At 43.1% G+C, this 17,614-nt stretch overlaps 1 protein-coding gene across 6 annotated transcripts in view; it reads left to right on the forward strand.

Moving 5' to 3' along the window:
* Positions 1 to 17,614, forward strand: part of LOC129859633 (nck-associated protein 5-like) — a 157,551-nt gene that overhangs the window by 125,874 nt on the left and 14,063 nt on the right. For 5 of the 6 annotated variants that reach the window (XM_055929666.1, XM_055929667.1, XM_055929665.1 and 2 more), the window contains 6 exons: positions 701 to 805; positions 2,245 to 2,433; positions 4,383 to 7,990; positions 9,217 to 9,322; positions 11,542 to 11,629; positions 16,223 to 16,558. In XM_055929666.1, the coding sequence (XP_055785641.1) occupies positions 701 to 805; positions 2,245 to 2,433; positions 4,383 to 7,990; positions 9,217 to 9,322; positions 11,542 to 11,629; positions 16,223 to 16,558 (4,432 nt within the window). The other variant, XM_055929671.1, reaches the window with a different exon arrangement.

The following is a 17,614-nucleotide window of genomic DNA, read 5'->3' on the forward strand; positions in this document are numbered from 1 at the left end:
TCCTCCCTCAACGAGCATTAAAGTTGCCTTTCGAGGGGAATGTGTCATAAATCGAGTGTTTTGTTACAGCACGTTTGCCGTTAAGTAGATCCGAGCACGGGGAACCGGGCAGTAATTAGGTTGGAGGATTATTATGTGAAAATGTATTTGGTTTTGTATCCCTCCCCTGTGAACGGAAACCAAAGAAAATAATGGATCGCAAAATAGTGTTTGAACATGAATACAAAAATCAAAGGAATCCCTCGCTCCCCAATGCAATTATTTCCCATTCACATGAATTATTCTTAACAGATGACATTAATGACATTGAGTCTAAGACTATTGAAGAGTGCCCTGCATACGATCTCAGTGGAGGGAGAAAGAGGTTTACTTTCAAGCCCTGGGAAAGTACGGCTGAACCAAAGCGTTTTTGCGACCTGCTCAAATGTGATTTTTTTCGTTTTCGTTGTGATATTTGAATGAAAATTATTTGTTTGATGGTAGACTTTCTATTGTGTATTCATTAATCTACTACTGGAAAGGTGTGATTGATACAGAACACCAACATGAAATGCAAAATAGCATGCAATAAAATATAGTTGTTTGATTGCCACATTCTTCTGTACAGTTGAATGTGTTAAATGCCTTCTCTATGTAGTGAATATATTTCTGTATGTAGTAGAGACATTCAGTAAGACCTTGTGCTTTCTTGTCCTTTCAGAAACTCCACTCTCGGATCATGGATTTGTCTGCCTCTGATCTCCTCCTGGAGCCGGAGAGGAGCAAAAGCTTCCCGCTATCCAGGAACACTGACTCTCCACCTCATGTAAGATTGATGGAAAACAAACCAATGGCATGTTCTTTTCCCCCCCAGCCTCACCCATATGTATTGTCCAGGCATCAGAACTGACGTATAGCCCAGAGAAATCATTAGGGAGGATTAAAATACCAGATCTAACTATTTGGGGATTTGATCTGCCGTTCTCGGCAAGCAGAGTTGGCAGTATCACATTCTTAAAGGTATAAATCCTTGTCATTTTACCAGAGGACCATCGATTGAGGCTCGTCTTCAGTAAAAATGAGTCTGCGGGATAGTGTAGAACATTAGTCAAGTTATATATTATGTATTAAGGTCTTAAAATGAATTGACTCTGGTCTTGTGTCCTTTTACTCCTTGAGGACCCAACCTGATAAACCTTCCTATATAGTATAGAAATGTGGCAACAAAAAAAAGTGAACAATTGATTGTGTAATAATGTTGAAATCTGATAATGTATTCATGTGTTTGCGACAAGGTAATGAGTTTGGGAAAAGAAGCCGTGCAAATGTGATATACTTGCAGTACAGATTGGTACAGATTTCCTGGGCCAATTAGTTCGCTTCCTATTATCTCTCTGACTGAACAGTTGATTAGAATTCTGAATCGACATTTGTTTGGACAGAATTGTGGAATAGGACTGATCTGTTGGAAACATCTGTTGGGGAGATTGCCTCTGAAAGTATGATTGATCATTTGCATCTCACTGGCTAATTATAAAGTCGAAGCAGTAGCTTTCGTAACACTTTACAGGAATACTGAAAACCCCAGAAAGTCTCACACATAAAATATCAGCCACTGGTAATCCAACTTAAAACACTCAATAGACATGCAAAAGACCCAGTTTTTTTTTTGCATTAATGTACAAAGACAAAAGCGGTGTGTGTTTGGACAGCCTTGTAAAATGCACCAGTGATTCAATATTGCATAGTCATAGATGCCCGGCCATATTCTTACCTTCTGACATCATTACCATCTCAAATGACCCTGTGAAGCTCTCTGTGACACGCGCCAACCCGCTCACCCCTGTTCACCCCTGCCACCTGTCCTCCAGCTGTTCCCTTATCTCCCTGGGTAATTGGCTTTCACTGGAGCCCATCAGCTGTCACCCCTAGCTACTAACCCAAATCATGCTCCTCCCCTGGCATCAGCCATGTGTCTGTGTCCCAGACTAGATTTGAAGACATTCAAGACATAAACACTGGAGAGTGATGGGGAAAGCCTTTCAGTTAAAATACAATATAACACGCTGTGTGGGTCCAGACCCAACTCTATAGCTTCTAGACTGAGAAGCTGAAATAAGGCTTGTTAATCAGTGTTTTTGTAGTGTTTTCCTGCATCTCTCATAATTGTCTCTTCCTTCTCCACCTTAATCCCCTTTATCCAGACTCGTTAATGTATGTGGCACTAAATCATGACTAATGGTGTCTTTGGAATCCATCCTGCAGGATGTCCAACTGAACGGAAAGGCGGGACTTCCTGTGGCCAAGTGTCTCAGCCAGCTGAGTCTGACGGTGCAAGCGCCAGTCTACCCACGCAGCAGCTGTAGCAGCAGCGAGCTGTCCCTGTCTAGCGCCTGCAGTGAATACTCCAGTGGCTCCTACACCTGGAATGAAGGACGCTCCTTTGGGAAAATGGTGCGATGACCAGACCAACCTCTCCTCACTCTGTCTCTGTGTGTGTGTCGGTCTCTGTCTATTTGTCTTTGTCTCTGTCGCTCTCATTTATGAACTTTATCAATGTGGGGTTTCAATCAGCTTAAAAAAAATTAAGTAACACATAGCTGAACACTACCGGTCAAAAGTTTTAGAACACCTACTCATACAAGGGTTTTCTTTATTTGTACTATTTTTTACAAAGTGAAGACATCAAAACTGTGAAATAACACATATGGAATCCTGTAGTAACCAAAAAAGTGTTAAACATATCAAAATATATTTTATATTTGAGATTCTTCATATAGTCACCCTTTGCCTTGAAGACAGCTTTGCACACTCTTGGCATTCTCTCAACGAGCTTCACCTGCAATGCTTTTTTAGTAGTCTTGAAGGAGTTCCCACATATGCTGAGCACTTATTGGCTGCTTTTCCTTCACTCTGCGGTCCGACTCATCCCAAACCATCTCAATTGGGTTGAGGTTCGGGGGATTGTGGAGGCCAGGTCATCTGATGCAGCACTCAATCCCTCTCCTTCTTGGTAAAATAGCCCTTACACAGCCTGGAGGTGTGTTGGGTCATTGTTCAGTTGAAAAACAAATGATAGTCCCATTAAGCCCAAACCAGATGGGATGGCGTATCGCTGCAGAATGCTGAGGTAGACATGCTTGTTAAGTGTGCCTTGAATTCTAAATAAATCACTGACAGTGTCACCAACAAAGCATCCCTACACCATAAAACCTCCTCCTCCATGCTTTACGGTGGGATATACACATACGGAGATCATCCGTTCACCCACACCGCGTCTCAGAAAGACATGGCGGTTGAAACCAAAAATCTCAAATTTGGACTCTAAACCAGAGGACAAATGTCCACCCATTAAATGTCAATTACTCGTGTTTCTTGGCCCAAGCAAGTCTCTTCTTATTATTGGTGTCCTTTAGTAATGGTTTCTTTGCAGCAATTCGACCATGAAGGCCTGATTCACACAGTCTCCTCTGAACAGTTGAGATGTGTCTGTTACTTGAACTCTGTGTAGCATTTATTTGGGCTGCAATTTTGAAGCTGGTAACTCTAATGAACTTATCCTCTGCAGCAGAGTTAACTCTGGGTCTTCCATTCCTGTGGCGGTCCTCATGAGAGCCAGTTTCATCATAGCGCTTGATGGTTTTTGCGACTGTACTTGAAGAAACTTTCAAAGTTCTTGAAATGTTCCATATTGGCTGACTTTCATGTCTTAAAGTAATGATGGACTGTCGTTTCTCTTTGATTATTTGAGCTGTTCTTGTCATAATATGGACTTGATATTTAACCAAATAGGGCTATCTGATTGGCTCAAATGCATTAAGAAGGAAAGAAATCCACAAATTAACTTTTAAGAAGACACACCTGTTAATTGAAATGCATTCCAGGTGACTACCTCATGAAGCTGGTTGAGAGAATGACAAGAGTGTGCAATGCTGTTATCAAGGCAAAGGGTGGATGCTTTGAAGAATCTCAAATATAAATATAAATATATTTTGTTTAACACCGTTTTGGTTACTACAGAATTCCATATGTGTTATTACACAGTTTTTTTTAAAATCAAAGCATTATATATGTAGCTTGAGCCATAACCCAAAGGGCTTAGTATCTCCATTAGACCATGTGAAAGGAAGTAAAACAAATTGCAGACTGAGTAACAGCTTAGCAAATTAATCATATGACTCCACAACCAACTCTGTTGTTTAGAATGAGAGTGGGCCATGGCCACAAATCCTCTGAGTAGCACTACAGGTGCTTGAACACCCTTATATTCATGCTTGGATAGCTGTTGCACAGCTCAATTTAGCTGAATTTTCGAATGATGTGTCTGTGTGTCTGTCTCTCAATCTCCCTCTGTCCTCTCTGAGTTTTCTAATGACTTCTGTCTCTCTGTATTTCTCCTGCAGTCCTCTCTGACGTGGGAGAAGAGGTTGAGCCTGGGTTCCTCGGCCCCCGGGAACATCTGCGCCCCCCTGGAGGAGCAGCTCCCCACGAGGAGGAAAGAGAGCCACATCCTAGAAGGCCTGCGGAAGCTCCAGAGGAGAAAACCAAAAGGCTCCTCATCCTCCTGGGTCTCCAAGTCGGGTGACAAGGACTGCATGAACTCTAATGAGGGTATCTACTCTCTGGGGATTAAGAGTGGGAGCAAGGGAATCTCCAAGCCCACTTATGTGGGAAGGACCACTATCTCAGGGGTGGGGGGCAAAAAGTTTGTGTACGACTCTGATGATGCGGACGACGAATCGCTACATTCGGCGTACTGCAGACGAGACTGCGTCCCCAGTAAGGACGGAGGCTGGATGTACTTCAGGAAGCTGTCGCACAGCGTCTCGGACAGTGTGTGTAGCTGGGACGGGCTGCAGGACAGTGGCGTAGTAGGGGATAGTAACTGCAGCATGGGTATGACGCACCCGCCCGGCTATAACTCCAAGGAGCGGCCAGAAAAACTCAAAAGCTTCATCAACAATTTCCTCTCCGGGGGGCGTACCTCGGCTGTTCTAAACCCCTCCCTGTTGCACTTTGACATCAGCCCCACAGAGGCTGAATGCCCCCTCCACCTCTCAGACACCGACCCTGAGGATCTGCACTCTGAGGTCAGTGACCACCGGCTGCCTGTTAGCCGGACAGCTGAGCAACTGCAGAAGGACATCAAGAGGCTCTCAAGAGATTCTGACAAACTGCTTCCCGTACAATGCTTGAGAAGGGAACCTGGCCGAACTCAGTCTGCTGACGGAAGGCCGAGGCCTTTCAGCCTAATCAAGGAACACACGGGGGCTAAAACCCAGTCTGAGGAGAGTATCATGGCTATATTCGATGCAGACGGACAGCCCATTGAACTCAGTGCTCAGCAGTCCTCTTTTGGTGCTGGGGCTCGGAAAGAGATTCCTGGGAGGAAGGAAAATGGGGTTGCTGAGTATGCAGCACTGTCGCCTCATGATAGGCCCATTCGTCACAAAGTAGGCAACAACGGCAGCAATAGCAGGGAGGGAAGCCCAGAGAGGCTGCAAATGCACGTCACTCCACTGCGGAAATTGATAAAGCCACCTTCCAATCGATCCAACAAAGGACACTCTGTCCCTCCCATGAACAATGCTTCCACCAGCCCCAAGGCCATCAGCTCAAAGATCCCCAGCAGCCGGGGGAAAGGATCTCCACTGAAGGTTTCTAAGGGCTTCACCACAGAAACAAGCAACAGTGGACCAACCTCCGGATTCACAGCTCAGGAGTCAAAGTCCCCTTCTTCTCCTCCGGTCAAGATGTCCAGGTTCATCAAAGCTCCAGGCTGCACTACAAGCCCAAAGGCAGTGATCAACAAGCTTCCTGGCAGGAATGACTGGACAAAGGGCTCCTCATCTAGTGTTCCAACCGGCTCCCCACACCTCCTAAGAAGGCATTTGGACCACGTGGACTACAGGGAACAGCCTACCAGAGACAGACACTGTGAAGCCAGCAGCAAAACTGAACTCAGGTCCCCGTCTCCTCCCCCGCCCCCTGGCCGCACCACCTCCTTACTTATCAGACCAAACTACGATGGGTCACCTCAAGCACTTAAACCAGGGGCTCAACCATCCACTCTTACAACTGTGAGGGGGCCACCCCCGAGTTACCACCCCCCACCTGTACCAAATATGCAACATTTATTACCACCACCCCCCTACAAGGGCCAAGATACCATAGACCTGGACGCAGGCTACGGTACTGCAATCGCACCTCAGAAACTGTTGGATAAATCGAGCCAGCAGCATCCTGCTTCAAATGAGACCCCCTCTAAAGGCACTTCGAAACGGGTCCCCACAAAACTCTACCTCCCCTCCTCAGCCTCAGGGCATGTGCCTGATCACCCTGAAAACACGCCTAAAAGCTCAAAGAATGTTCCTCCTCCCTCATACAACTCTCAACGTGGCTCTTCGCTTCAAAGCACATTTACAAGTAAGAAAGGTACCAATGACAATAGACATTCTATGTCGTATAAGACCTCTAGTAGTTTTCCTGTAACTCTGCAGGGCCACCCTCAGTGTCCAACAGAACCTCACAGTAGTATGACCCAACCTCCCCAGGCTGTAGCAAACCCACCCGTCTCTGGAACTAGCACTCAAAATTCCACTGAAAAAGCGTCAAAGACACGCATTCCTATGGGCTTCAAAGCTTTTGTGAAATCGCCCCCTTCACTGCTGAAAGGCTCCACCACGATACCAGGAAAGCAAGAGAAGGAACACATCAACTCGGTCTCCAAAGAGACTGTGACTTCAAATGCTTTCATCCCGTGTGACAGTTTTCAGGCAGTGTATGTTGATTCATTAGCCATGACTTCCATCATAGAGACTAAGGGTGAGGTCCAGTGCATCATTCAGGAAGAGGAGGCACACACCTCTGAGTTGGCAGAGCAGGGGGTTGGTGACAAGTTGGAATGTGACAGTAGACTGTTCAAGAGGTCTATATCTGTCACGACCAAACCTCACCTAAAGCCTGTCCTGGGGATGAATGGGGCAAAAGCGCGCAGCCAGAGTTTCAGCACCCACTACATGGAAAAACCCAACATCAGCGTGTTGGACGGACATGTGAAGATTCGAACCCAGATCATCACCAACTCTGGAGAGAGGGGGAACTCGTTAACAAGGCAGAACTCGTTTGTTGAGGGCTTACAAATTAAACCCAATAGCGGATCTGGGGAAAGTCCAGTCCGTTGCCCCAGCCACAGGCTGAGCCACTACGGAGGTATGACAGGCTCAAACAGCCACCAGGGTCTTCCGGAGAGAGCCTCCAAATCGGGATTCACCGGTGAAGGGCCACGGAGCACCACAAAGGGGGAGAGTGTCACGGCTCCACCTCAAAAAGAAGTGCGTAGCTTACCCCTCGCCGACCGGATCGGCTTGAAGAACTCCCGAAATCCCAAGAAGGACGCATCTCATCCTCCATTTGAGTCACCGGCCTCTCCTGTCTATAGTCCGGAGACCACAACAAAGGGTGGGAAAGTACTCAGCCCCGGCAAACTAGACCACACGAAGAGCGTCAAAGTCCAGGCAGGCTGTTCCCAAAGGGCAATCGATGACGGAGAGCAACCAATGAGCCCCACAGTCTGCACCATCGAGGAGAAGGTCATGATGGGGATCGAGGAGAATATCCAGAAAGGTCAGGGTCAAGAGAAGGTAATAGCATCGGAGACCAAGCAGAAGACCGGCCCGTCTCTGGCCAACTGGTTCGGCCTGCGTAAAAGCAAGCTGCCAGCCTTGAATGGAAAGAAATCAGACGCCACCTCCCCGAAAGAGAAAGATGAGAAAAAAGAGCTGAAGATCGGATCTGTGCTAGGAGGCAAACAGATGAAATCGGACAAAAAGAAGGACAAGAAGAAAATCGACAGCCAGTTCGAAAAGAGTCCAGAGCTGACGCTGTCGGAGAACAAGCTGAGCTCGATCATGGATCATTGCAATATTCAGATGGGACAAATAGCCAATCAGATCCAGTGTTCTACAACCTACATTGGGAAAGACCAGTTCATGAAAGAGCTTCTTGGAAGGTTGGTATTACCATAGCAACTTTCATAAAATGTGATTTGTCAAATATTTCAAGTACATTTGCATAATTAGTCATAGGTAAAAATTACAGTGATTTGATCAGGAAAAAGAACACTCATTAGATAACTTGTCTCCTGTGATGCTGAAATGATTGCGGATTGTCGTTTTAGCATTTCTCCCAGTGTTCCTGCTGCTGTAAAACACAAGTCTTGCTACATTATGCATGCATCTAAAGAGACAAAAACACACACAGCTCAACAACAGCAACACCAGCTGTCTCTTTGAGTTATGGTTCTACTTGAGTGAACATTAGCACTTCCTAGCCTGGAATCTAGAGACACTCAGCCCTGAGCTATCTTGGCTGGAAGAGTATAGAATTACCCCTCCTCCCATAAATTGATATAATACCTAAAATCTCAGCTGACAGATTTTTATCAAGAGTAGTTACAAACATTTATCACTCAATGAGACTGGAGTCGGGAAGAGCAGTTTAGAAAAAAGGTTATTTCAGATCCTACGGTAGGGGGATAGCTATACTCAACAAAAAGATAAACGCAACATGCAACAATTTCAACTATTTTACTGAGTTACAGTTCATATAAGGAAATCAGTCAATTTAAATTAATGAATTAAACCCTGATCAATGGATTTCACATGACTGGGTGGGGCACTGGGGAGCCAGGCCCAGCCAATCAGAATTAGTTTATCTATAATGACATTCTAGCCGGCTTATGGTAGAGAAATGAACGTTCAATTCTCTGGCAACAGCTCTGGTGGACATTCCTGCAGTCAGCATGCCAATTGCATGCTCCTTCGAAACATGAGACATCTGTGGAATTGTGTTGTGTGACAAAACTGCACAGAGTGGCCTTTTATTGTCCCCAACACTTGTGTAATGATCATGCTGTTTTATCAACTTCTTGATATGCCACACCTGTCAGGTGGATGAATTAGCTTTGAAAAGGAGAAATGCTCACTAACAGGGATGTAAACAAATTTGTTCATAAAATTGGATAGAAGTAAGCTGGTATGCATATGTAACATTTCTGGGAATTATTTTTCAGCTCATGAAATTTGGGACCAACACTTTACATGTTGCGTATATGGAGGCCGTATTGAGTGAGAACAGTGGAATTTATCACCCGGGATCTCTTTCCACCTGCACGGTTCATATGAAATCAGTTAAGCAGACAGACAGAAAATGTATCAAATCATGTTTCCTATACAGGAGTGTGAGGAAGGGCGACCCCATCGCTGAATCTCTCCCTGGCATCTCCATCCCCAAGAGAAACAGCGATATGACGGGAGATTTGGAGATCTGCTCCGATACAGCTGTAAGTGAGCAAGGGGTCCTGTAATGAAACGTTGCTCGGCTTCCAGGATATTGCATGGGTCTCTCACTCGACTGCCCCCTCTCTCTCGCTCTCTCTCTCTCTATTATCTGTCCATCTTTCCGTATAATCTCACCATTTTCTCACTATTTCCTCTCACCTCAGTATCCACTTCCTCCATGCTCTCATGCTGGTCAGTTGCTTATTGGATTGTACGTATACTCCATATAATTTACTGTTGCCATAACTTTTTCCATGTCGTATGTCTAGTTTGTGTACACACCTGCAAATTCCGCCAACCTTCACACATATACAAATATGAGCGCACACTAAAGTGCTTCATCTTGGGAGATATGCTACCAATGTTAAACCACATACTAAGCTTTGCATAGAAAAAAATTGTTTTTGTAAGACTCAGAGTGCCACGTAATTCTGACCTTGTAAAAGATATTATTTGTTCTTTGTCAGGGACAGAGAGAGAGAGAGAGCAAGGAAGGGAGGGTGAGAAAGAAAAAAAGAGTCCACACGCAATATGCAGGAAATTCAATCCAGCTGATCGGGAACTTTGATAGCGATGAGGAGGCTCTTATCGCAGACACTCAATTCAACAAAGGCCTATTTAATACTACCCTTGTAGCTTCATCTCCATCTCCCCTCTACAGAAATACAACAGAAGAAAATAAGTGTTTATGACCTGCAAATCCCCTTTATACCTTCGGAGAACACTTTTTCAACATCACACGCTGTTAGCCCACCTCCATATTAGATCAATTACCTTGTTGCATCCCCTGACAGAACTACCTATTATGAAAGAGGCTCTGAAAATGTAATAGTAACTTCTGTAAATCTAAGGTGTTTGTCGATTCTGTTTCGAGTCATCGCTTAAAGAATTGAGGAATCGCCTTCCACTATTGTTTTGTTTAAGCGCTAAAGGGAAACAGAATATATATCAATCAATAATGTTCTATCTGAATATGCCAGCTATTGCATCTGTGTTAGCTTAGCTGCGTTTGTTATTTTGCATGTCTGGCTTCGTAGAAGTATATAAAGTATTGTCACGTTGTAGAAAAGTGTACTTTGCTTGTTTGTGGTTTATGAATCATACCAGACATGTCCTTGAACTAGCAGTTTGTTCTGTTATTATCTGTGCAGATGGTATTCAAGGAATGTTAAGGCCACAATACAAAAGATTGAATACACACACAAGCAGCAAAGCAATTATGAATACAATGCGATGCACATTACAATGATGTAAGGGAGACTGGGAAAAAATGTAACACGGGGTCAGTTGTAAGAGCTTAATAACTCAAATTAGAAACCACTTAGAAAGCTGTTGTACAATGTGCTAATGCTTCGGTGGTGTCTCTAAATGCCTAAATTCATCAATCATTTTTTGTTTTTTCGTTTTTTCGTGGATGTCGATTAAGGCAGCCCCCCGCACCTCTCTGATTCAGAGGGGTTGGGTTAAATGCGGAAGGCACATTTCAGTTAAATACATTCAGTTGGACAACTGACTAGGTATCCCCCTTTCCCCTTTCCCTGTTACATTTAACCCCACATACTGGGTCAATTGTAACATTTCACTCCTGCCACTTTTGGTTGGATTGTAAACGGCTGGTATGTTCTAGAAACGTAGTTACAGTGTGTAATAGTAGTTGAGATATGCATGTTGTTTGTATAACAATATTATATAATCTAAATCAAATAATATTTTCAATAAGCAAAAGCCTAAAAGTGTTACTTTGTTCCCCGGTCTCCCCAACCATTTTTCCGACAAATAACATACCATCTGTTGATGATGTTGTGAGGCACATTTAATAACACTTTATTTCAATGTTCTGTCATTATGCCTAAACAAATTACTCATAAACATGATTTAGAACTTGATATTATACACTACCGGTCAAAAGCTTCAGAACACCTACTCATTCAGAGAATGCCAAGAGTGTGCAAAGCTGTCATCAAGGCAAAGGTGGCTACTTTGAAGAATCTCAAATATAAAAAATATTTTGATTTGTTTAACACTTTTTGGTTACTAGATGATTCCATATGTGTTATTTCATAGTTTTGATGTCTTCACTATTATTCTACAATGTAGAAAATAGTACAAATAAAGAAAAACCCTTGAATGAGTAGGTGTTCTAAAACTTTTGACCGGTAGTGTATGTTTTGAGAACTCAAGTAAAGTTAAATGCATTTCATCCTTCATTTTTTTCCACCAGACCAGCATTGTGACACAGAAGATCAGCTTGCATGGAGAGAATGAGGAGGACCCCACCCCTGAGACTTCATGTCAGGACCACATGATAGGTAAGGTTTTACTGTAGCAATGGGCCTACTGTACTTTGAGCTATCGTCTGAAAACATATAAAATTTTTGTGCTAATAAGCAACATTAAAATACATTTTTCAACATAGACATTTTCAGTAGTCACCAGCAATACATCTCCAACTTTTGCTCTCTGTGTAAAGTATTTCTGTAATAGATTATACAAACGGTCTCTTATTTTAGGCTTTTGTAGTATACAGAAATAGCTGTTGCCATTCATCACCTAATGGCAAATGCATGTGGGACTTGCATATGTAACACTTTCTCATACCAGAGAAAAACTGTAAGCTTAGAGCCTATAAAAATATTTCCTGCATCTTCGCAGGACTGATTCGTCTTGTCACTGGCAGAGTGACTCTTTATTATCACGCCACTCTCCCACTGCATTTTGAGGTCATCAACAAAATGGTTACTGTGTCCGGCGTTCAAAAATCCTTTTAGCGTTGCTAGCGCACATTATTATTTACGTGGCTAAGACATCGGGGGTTGTCAGGGCAGCTGCTGTTCTGAGAGCTTTGGTAGCGTACAATGTGTGATAGGAAAATTATATGCAACAACACCCACTTACTATTTCAATGACAAGGCGATCTTTACACGCTGGGCAGTTTGTCATTCATTGGCAGGTGGAAGGCATTCTTAAGGAATGGGACTAGGACAGAGCAATCAATGTTTATTAGAGTTGTATAATGCTAGGTGCCTATCGCTCTGGTGGAATGTTTTGGCCTGAGTGGCACATTAACTGCCTATCTTTGAAGAGATGATGACTGTTGTCCTTTCATGAATGGGGTCTTCTCTCACTTAGTTTGATGTGGCTTTGGCATTGTGTGAACATTTAGAGGAGCAACACAGTCAGGTACAACCAGTGCAAAAGGTCTTCGTGACGCCTCGACTTGAATTATCGTGGTCTTTTCTTTAGATTTGAAGTTTGTCCTTATTTTCACACAGGATTATGATCTCTGTTGCTTCATTTTGTTTATTTATTTCCATGCACATACTAGGTCTGCACAGATGATATGGCTGCTGGTACGCAATATTCCAATAACTATTTTATGCTGACTATCACAATGACTATCTAAATCAAGAGGAATTCTAAAGGATGGACCTAGACCTGCAGGTTATTTTGGACATAATTGACATCAAACATGGAAAACAATAGGCCTACATACCAATACTTATAAAAGCTGCTCTCTTTGGCTCAAAGTCATTTTTATATGCTAGCCTCTGTATTGATGGGGTCGACAACACAAATATTGTGAGAAATTGTTTTGACCTGAGAAAATGTCCGGGATGTATGAACATTTTCCTGATTCAACTAAGCCCCATATTGTGGAACAGAGCCAAAAATAAGATTGTTAATCGTTTCTGTATTCTAATTAACTGAATGGCATATTTAATTCTGCCAGCTAAGCACATCTATCCAACCTCCCCTCAGTATGAATTAACGGTCTCATAAAGATTTAAGCAGAGTCCACTTATAGGTCCTGAAGTCCAGCCTAGCATATCATTTTACCCTGGGCTTTTATGGGTAGAATATGTCACACATTTGCCTGACCTCAATTACTTATTTTCTCTGAACACAAGAAACTAGAAACAAAATTGTATTTTATTTTTGACATAATGTGATATTGTAGCAGGGATTAAAACTAGAAAAGGATGCGGATGGACTCATGAGGCGATGAGGTGTGGCTTTGTCATGGTTAAAATCAAATCAAATCAAGTTTTATTTGTCACATGCGCCGAATACAACAGGTGTAGACTTTACGGTGAAATGCTTACTTACAAACCCTTCACCAACAACGCAGTTTTCAGAAAAATGAAATATTTATTTTAAAAACGATATTAAAAAAATTCAAGAGCAACAATAAAATAACAATAACGAGGCTATATACAACGGGACCAGTACCGAGTCAATGTGCTGGGTTACAGGTTAGTCAAAGTAATTGAGATAATATGTACATGTAGGTAGAGGTAAAGTGACTGCGCATAGATAATAGATAATAAACAGCTCAAGTTTTGACATTGGACTGAATTTAAATGGTTTGAGGTCTTGGTCATGTGACAATAGTCATGACCTCTGGTTGTAATTCCCATGCAGTTGTGATGGTGTTTAATGTCTGGGTGATGACATGTTATGATGAGTCCTCATCATGACATGTCATTAGGTCTGCAGAGTTTGCTCTCTATCACCAGGAGGTTTAATATAGAAGTGATTGGGATCACAGTAAACACAATTTCAGACCCTCTCTGATACTTTTTCCTATGATTTTAGATAGTATTACCCTAAGGTCATTAAAATCATACCCTACGAGGTCCGGAGTGGTGCTGGTTTTCTGTTCTACCTGATAATTAATATGCACAAACCTGGTATCCCAGGTCTAAACCAGTCCCCGATTTGAAAGGAGGATTGAAAGAAAAGCAGTGGAACTGGCTTCTAGGTCCATGTTAGACCTTGTTATAGTGTGAGTGCAAACGGCATATTGAAAACAACTGCCAAATCAACTCCTTTGATTATTAAGCTTTGTGAGGCATGGATGTCTCCCTCTTTCTCTTTCCTTTCTCTCTTTCTCTTTTATTTCCCTTTCTCTGTCTCCCTCTTTATCTTCTCTGTCTTCTTCCTTGAATATAGGATCAAGAATGTGAGACATTCTGAACTGGTTTACACTTGATGCATAATGCAGAACTCTGTAGTAATTGATCAGCTGCTGTTTTAGGGGCTTGCCACAACCACCCCGCGATGACTCATTGCAGATTTATCTAAGCAACATAACAGGCCATCTGTCTATCGAGGTGGTTTTTAACCACCTCAGCTACAACATTACTGCAGAGTAGGAGGTGCAAGAGAGGCAGAAGAAGACACGTATACCTACAATATGACTCTAACTGTGTACTAATAGCATGATTAAGTTGACTGTGTTTACTCCCAGTCATCCAGTGGGACGTTTCTGATGCATAATTGAATTAATTCTTGTTTTGATGCACTGTTGGTTTAATTGAATGTCTGGTTGCAAATTTAGATGGGACAGGAAAATATTGCTTTATTAGGTTAATCATGTATTTTACAACAGCAGCGCATTGCCTCTGATAAAAGAGCTTTGGTTTTAATTATGAGGGTTTGATGCAGCTGGTTGGCGATGATATTGTGCGAGCCCTATGTTTATGGGTTATTGTACTAAAGCATATCCATGGAAGTTATGAGGGCTACCTCTTACATGCCTTGAACCCCTTCAGGGGAAACGGCTAATATATAATTAATGAATTCATTAATTCAATCATCCATCCATTTATCCATTCTTTTCTAGAAGTTTGGGTTGAACATCCAGAGACTGAATGACAACGATGGAGGGATGTGTTAGGGCATATAGAAGAAGTGGATGTTTATGGTCTGGGCGTTACAAGACCAAGAGCCAAGGTTAAGGGCAGAGCTAGCAGAAATCAACCCAACTCTAAAAAATAGGTCCCATGGTTGTCCATAAAAGGCAAGAAAGAAATCAGAACATACAGATTGTTCTATGGGGGAAAATATCTTCCAAAACAACTGCTCACTCGAAAGGATCAATCATTTCCAAGGTTTATCCATCCTCAACTAGTCTATAATGTATATAACGCTAGATTAATATGTTCTACTTTTGCAATGCAACATTTTCATTTTTTCTATGAAAATAGAACATTGTCAAAGTTGCAGTCATATCAGCCATCTGACCTTTCCCCCACTTTTGTCTTTAAACTGAATTAATGTTAGAACTAGTTCAACATTATCTTTCTTTTTTTTACCCAAATTGTTGCAATTAAGTAATGAGCACCGAATGATTAGCCAACATCATTCACAGTTACATGGAATTGGATCATGTCGAACAGCCATCCATCTGTCTCGCTCGGAGACGGAGGCTTTGCAAAACTGTGTATTTTAAATGCTGTCCATCTGTTGCTACAATGTCCTTAGATTACTGCCGCAGTGTGGAACATATCAAGTTCGGCGAATGTGTGTAAATCAACATAATGCTGATACAGGAGGTAGGGAGAAAAATCACTAATAAATTGGCACTCTAAAGTCACGCTGGGTTCCAAATGGGTGAAATTAGATTGGGAACGCAGAGAGACCTAGGAGTTACAAGCGGCCGTTCATTTTAGATCCTTTTCAAGATTAGTCAGATACCTTTATTAATTTTATGAAGAAGTGATACAGATTTGATCATAGAGGGCTGATAACCACTTATAGGAATAAACCTGATGAATTACACACACAACAGATCGTATCACACGTATTACTGGACAAAGTAATACGAAAAGTTCAGACCTTTTTCCTGCATTATATTTCTACAGTTTCTCATAATGATTTGGCTTTGGATTGTACCCAGGTGCTCCGTACGTGAAGTAATGCTCCTGTATCTCTTGCTTTTGCCTCCATTCGTTCTCCTATCTTATTGAACCTACCCCAAGATGCCCTTTTTACCCATAACCCCTTCCGTTGCTTGTGAATCCAATCCGTGTGGCTCTTCCTTCTTTTCCATTGCTCCCCCCCTCCCCGCCCCCAACCCCATCATCACACGCTGCTTCTCCTGTCCCCCACCCCCCCAGGCTCCAGCTGCCAAATGAGAACCCTGGACAGCGGGATTGGCACCTTCCCCCTCCCTGACTCCGTCACACGGGTCAACGGGCGCCACATTCCTAGATCTGAGTCCAGCCCCGACCGGATGATGGCGAGCATTCACAGTCCCACTGATCCTGACCAGGACCTCCTCTCGGCCTCTGCTGCTCATTCCCCATCCCATGTGAAAGTGCCGTCCCTGTCTGAGACCCACCCACATGCACCACCCACCAGTGCCCTGAGCCACTCCCTGTCTGACTCTACAGTTACTGGAAGAGGTTGTGGACAGGAAGCCCTGAGCCGCCTCCCCAGACCATCCACCTCAGGTAAGACTGGGGGTTCACCTCATATCAACATCCCCGTTACGTCTCCATTCTATACCCTTCTCCCAAAGCTTGCACTTCCACACTCTCCTTTATGTATTAAGAAGCCATAAGTATTGACAATGTCCACACCATTGCTCTTATACCAGTACATTCCCATCATGTGAAGTGCACACTTCAGGGAGAAAAGTCGATGATCGGGACACAACCACTGTTACAGGCTCTGTGTTGTCTCTGTTTCATGCCAATGGTTTATGTTAGGTAAACCAATGATTCACAGCTGCATATAAAAGCTAGAATGGCTGAGCAGGCTCGGAGGATGTTTGGCCACTATCATGAAACCCAATTTGGTGTTAACCCATCTATAAACTGTGTATAAAATGAGAGAGAATAAAATTCAGATTCTCGCTGGCTCAATTTGATTGTGCAATGAGGGTGGCAGTGTTTTACTTCAATTCACATCATTATGAACCTTAAGTAGCCCTCAAGAATTCACTATACATGTTCCACCCTCTCAATCTCAACAGAGGATCCATTCTCCACTTGAAGCTATTCAGTGAAAAGGAAAACCTTCTACCTTTGTTAATCAGTCTCCTATGCATTTTGAATGCTGGACTAGATGGACAAGCCTATTTGGTATTCTGAGTGATATTCCGTAACTCTGCTTAACAAAGGACCCTGCATCCCCCACCCACCTTCACAAAACCCTCCGGATAATACGACCCACAGACCATATCCCAAGGATAGTCGCTAATACAATTAGACACGCAAACTCAATAGCGACAATTAGCGACATAGATCATAAACCACCTTCTGCCTGTTCATTTACCGCAGCAACACAACATCATGACGGTGGGTGGGAGGGAGGGAGATCGGGATCATATGGGCTGAGGGAAGTAACACTAACAATGTACTCGTATAGGGATGAGTGATCTCCGTGATCACGCCTAGGGATTTATGCAGTCAGGGAATTAGTGTCTATCTGTGTGACCTCGGTACTGCGGTTAAGGTAGGCATGACCAACAGCTGTCATTATAAGGAATAGAGAAGGAGCCTAAT

The sequence above is a fragment of the Salvelinus fontinalis genome, chromosome 7, assembly GCF_029448725.1.
Source record: "Salvelinus fontinalis isolate EN_2023a chromosome 7, ASM2944872v1, whole genome shotgun sequence".
In the NCBI taxonomy this organism is placed as follows: Eukaryota; Metazoa; Chordata; class Actinopteri; order Salmoniformes; family Salmonidae; genus Salvelinus; species Salvelinus fontinalis.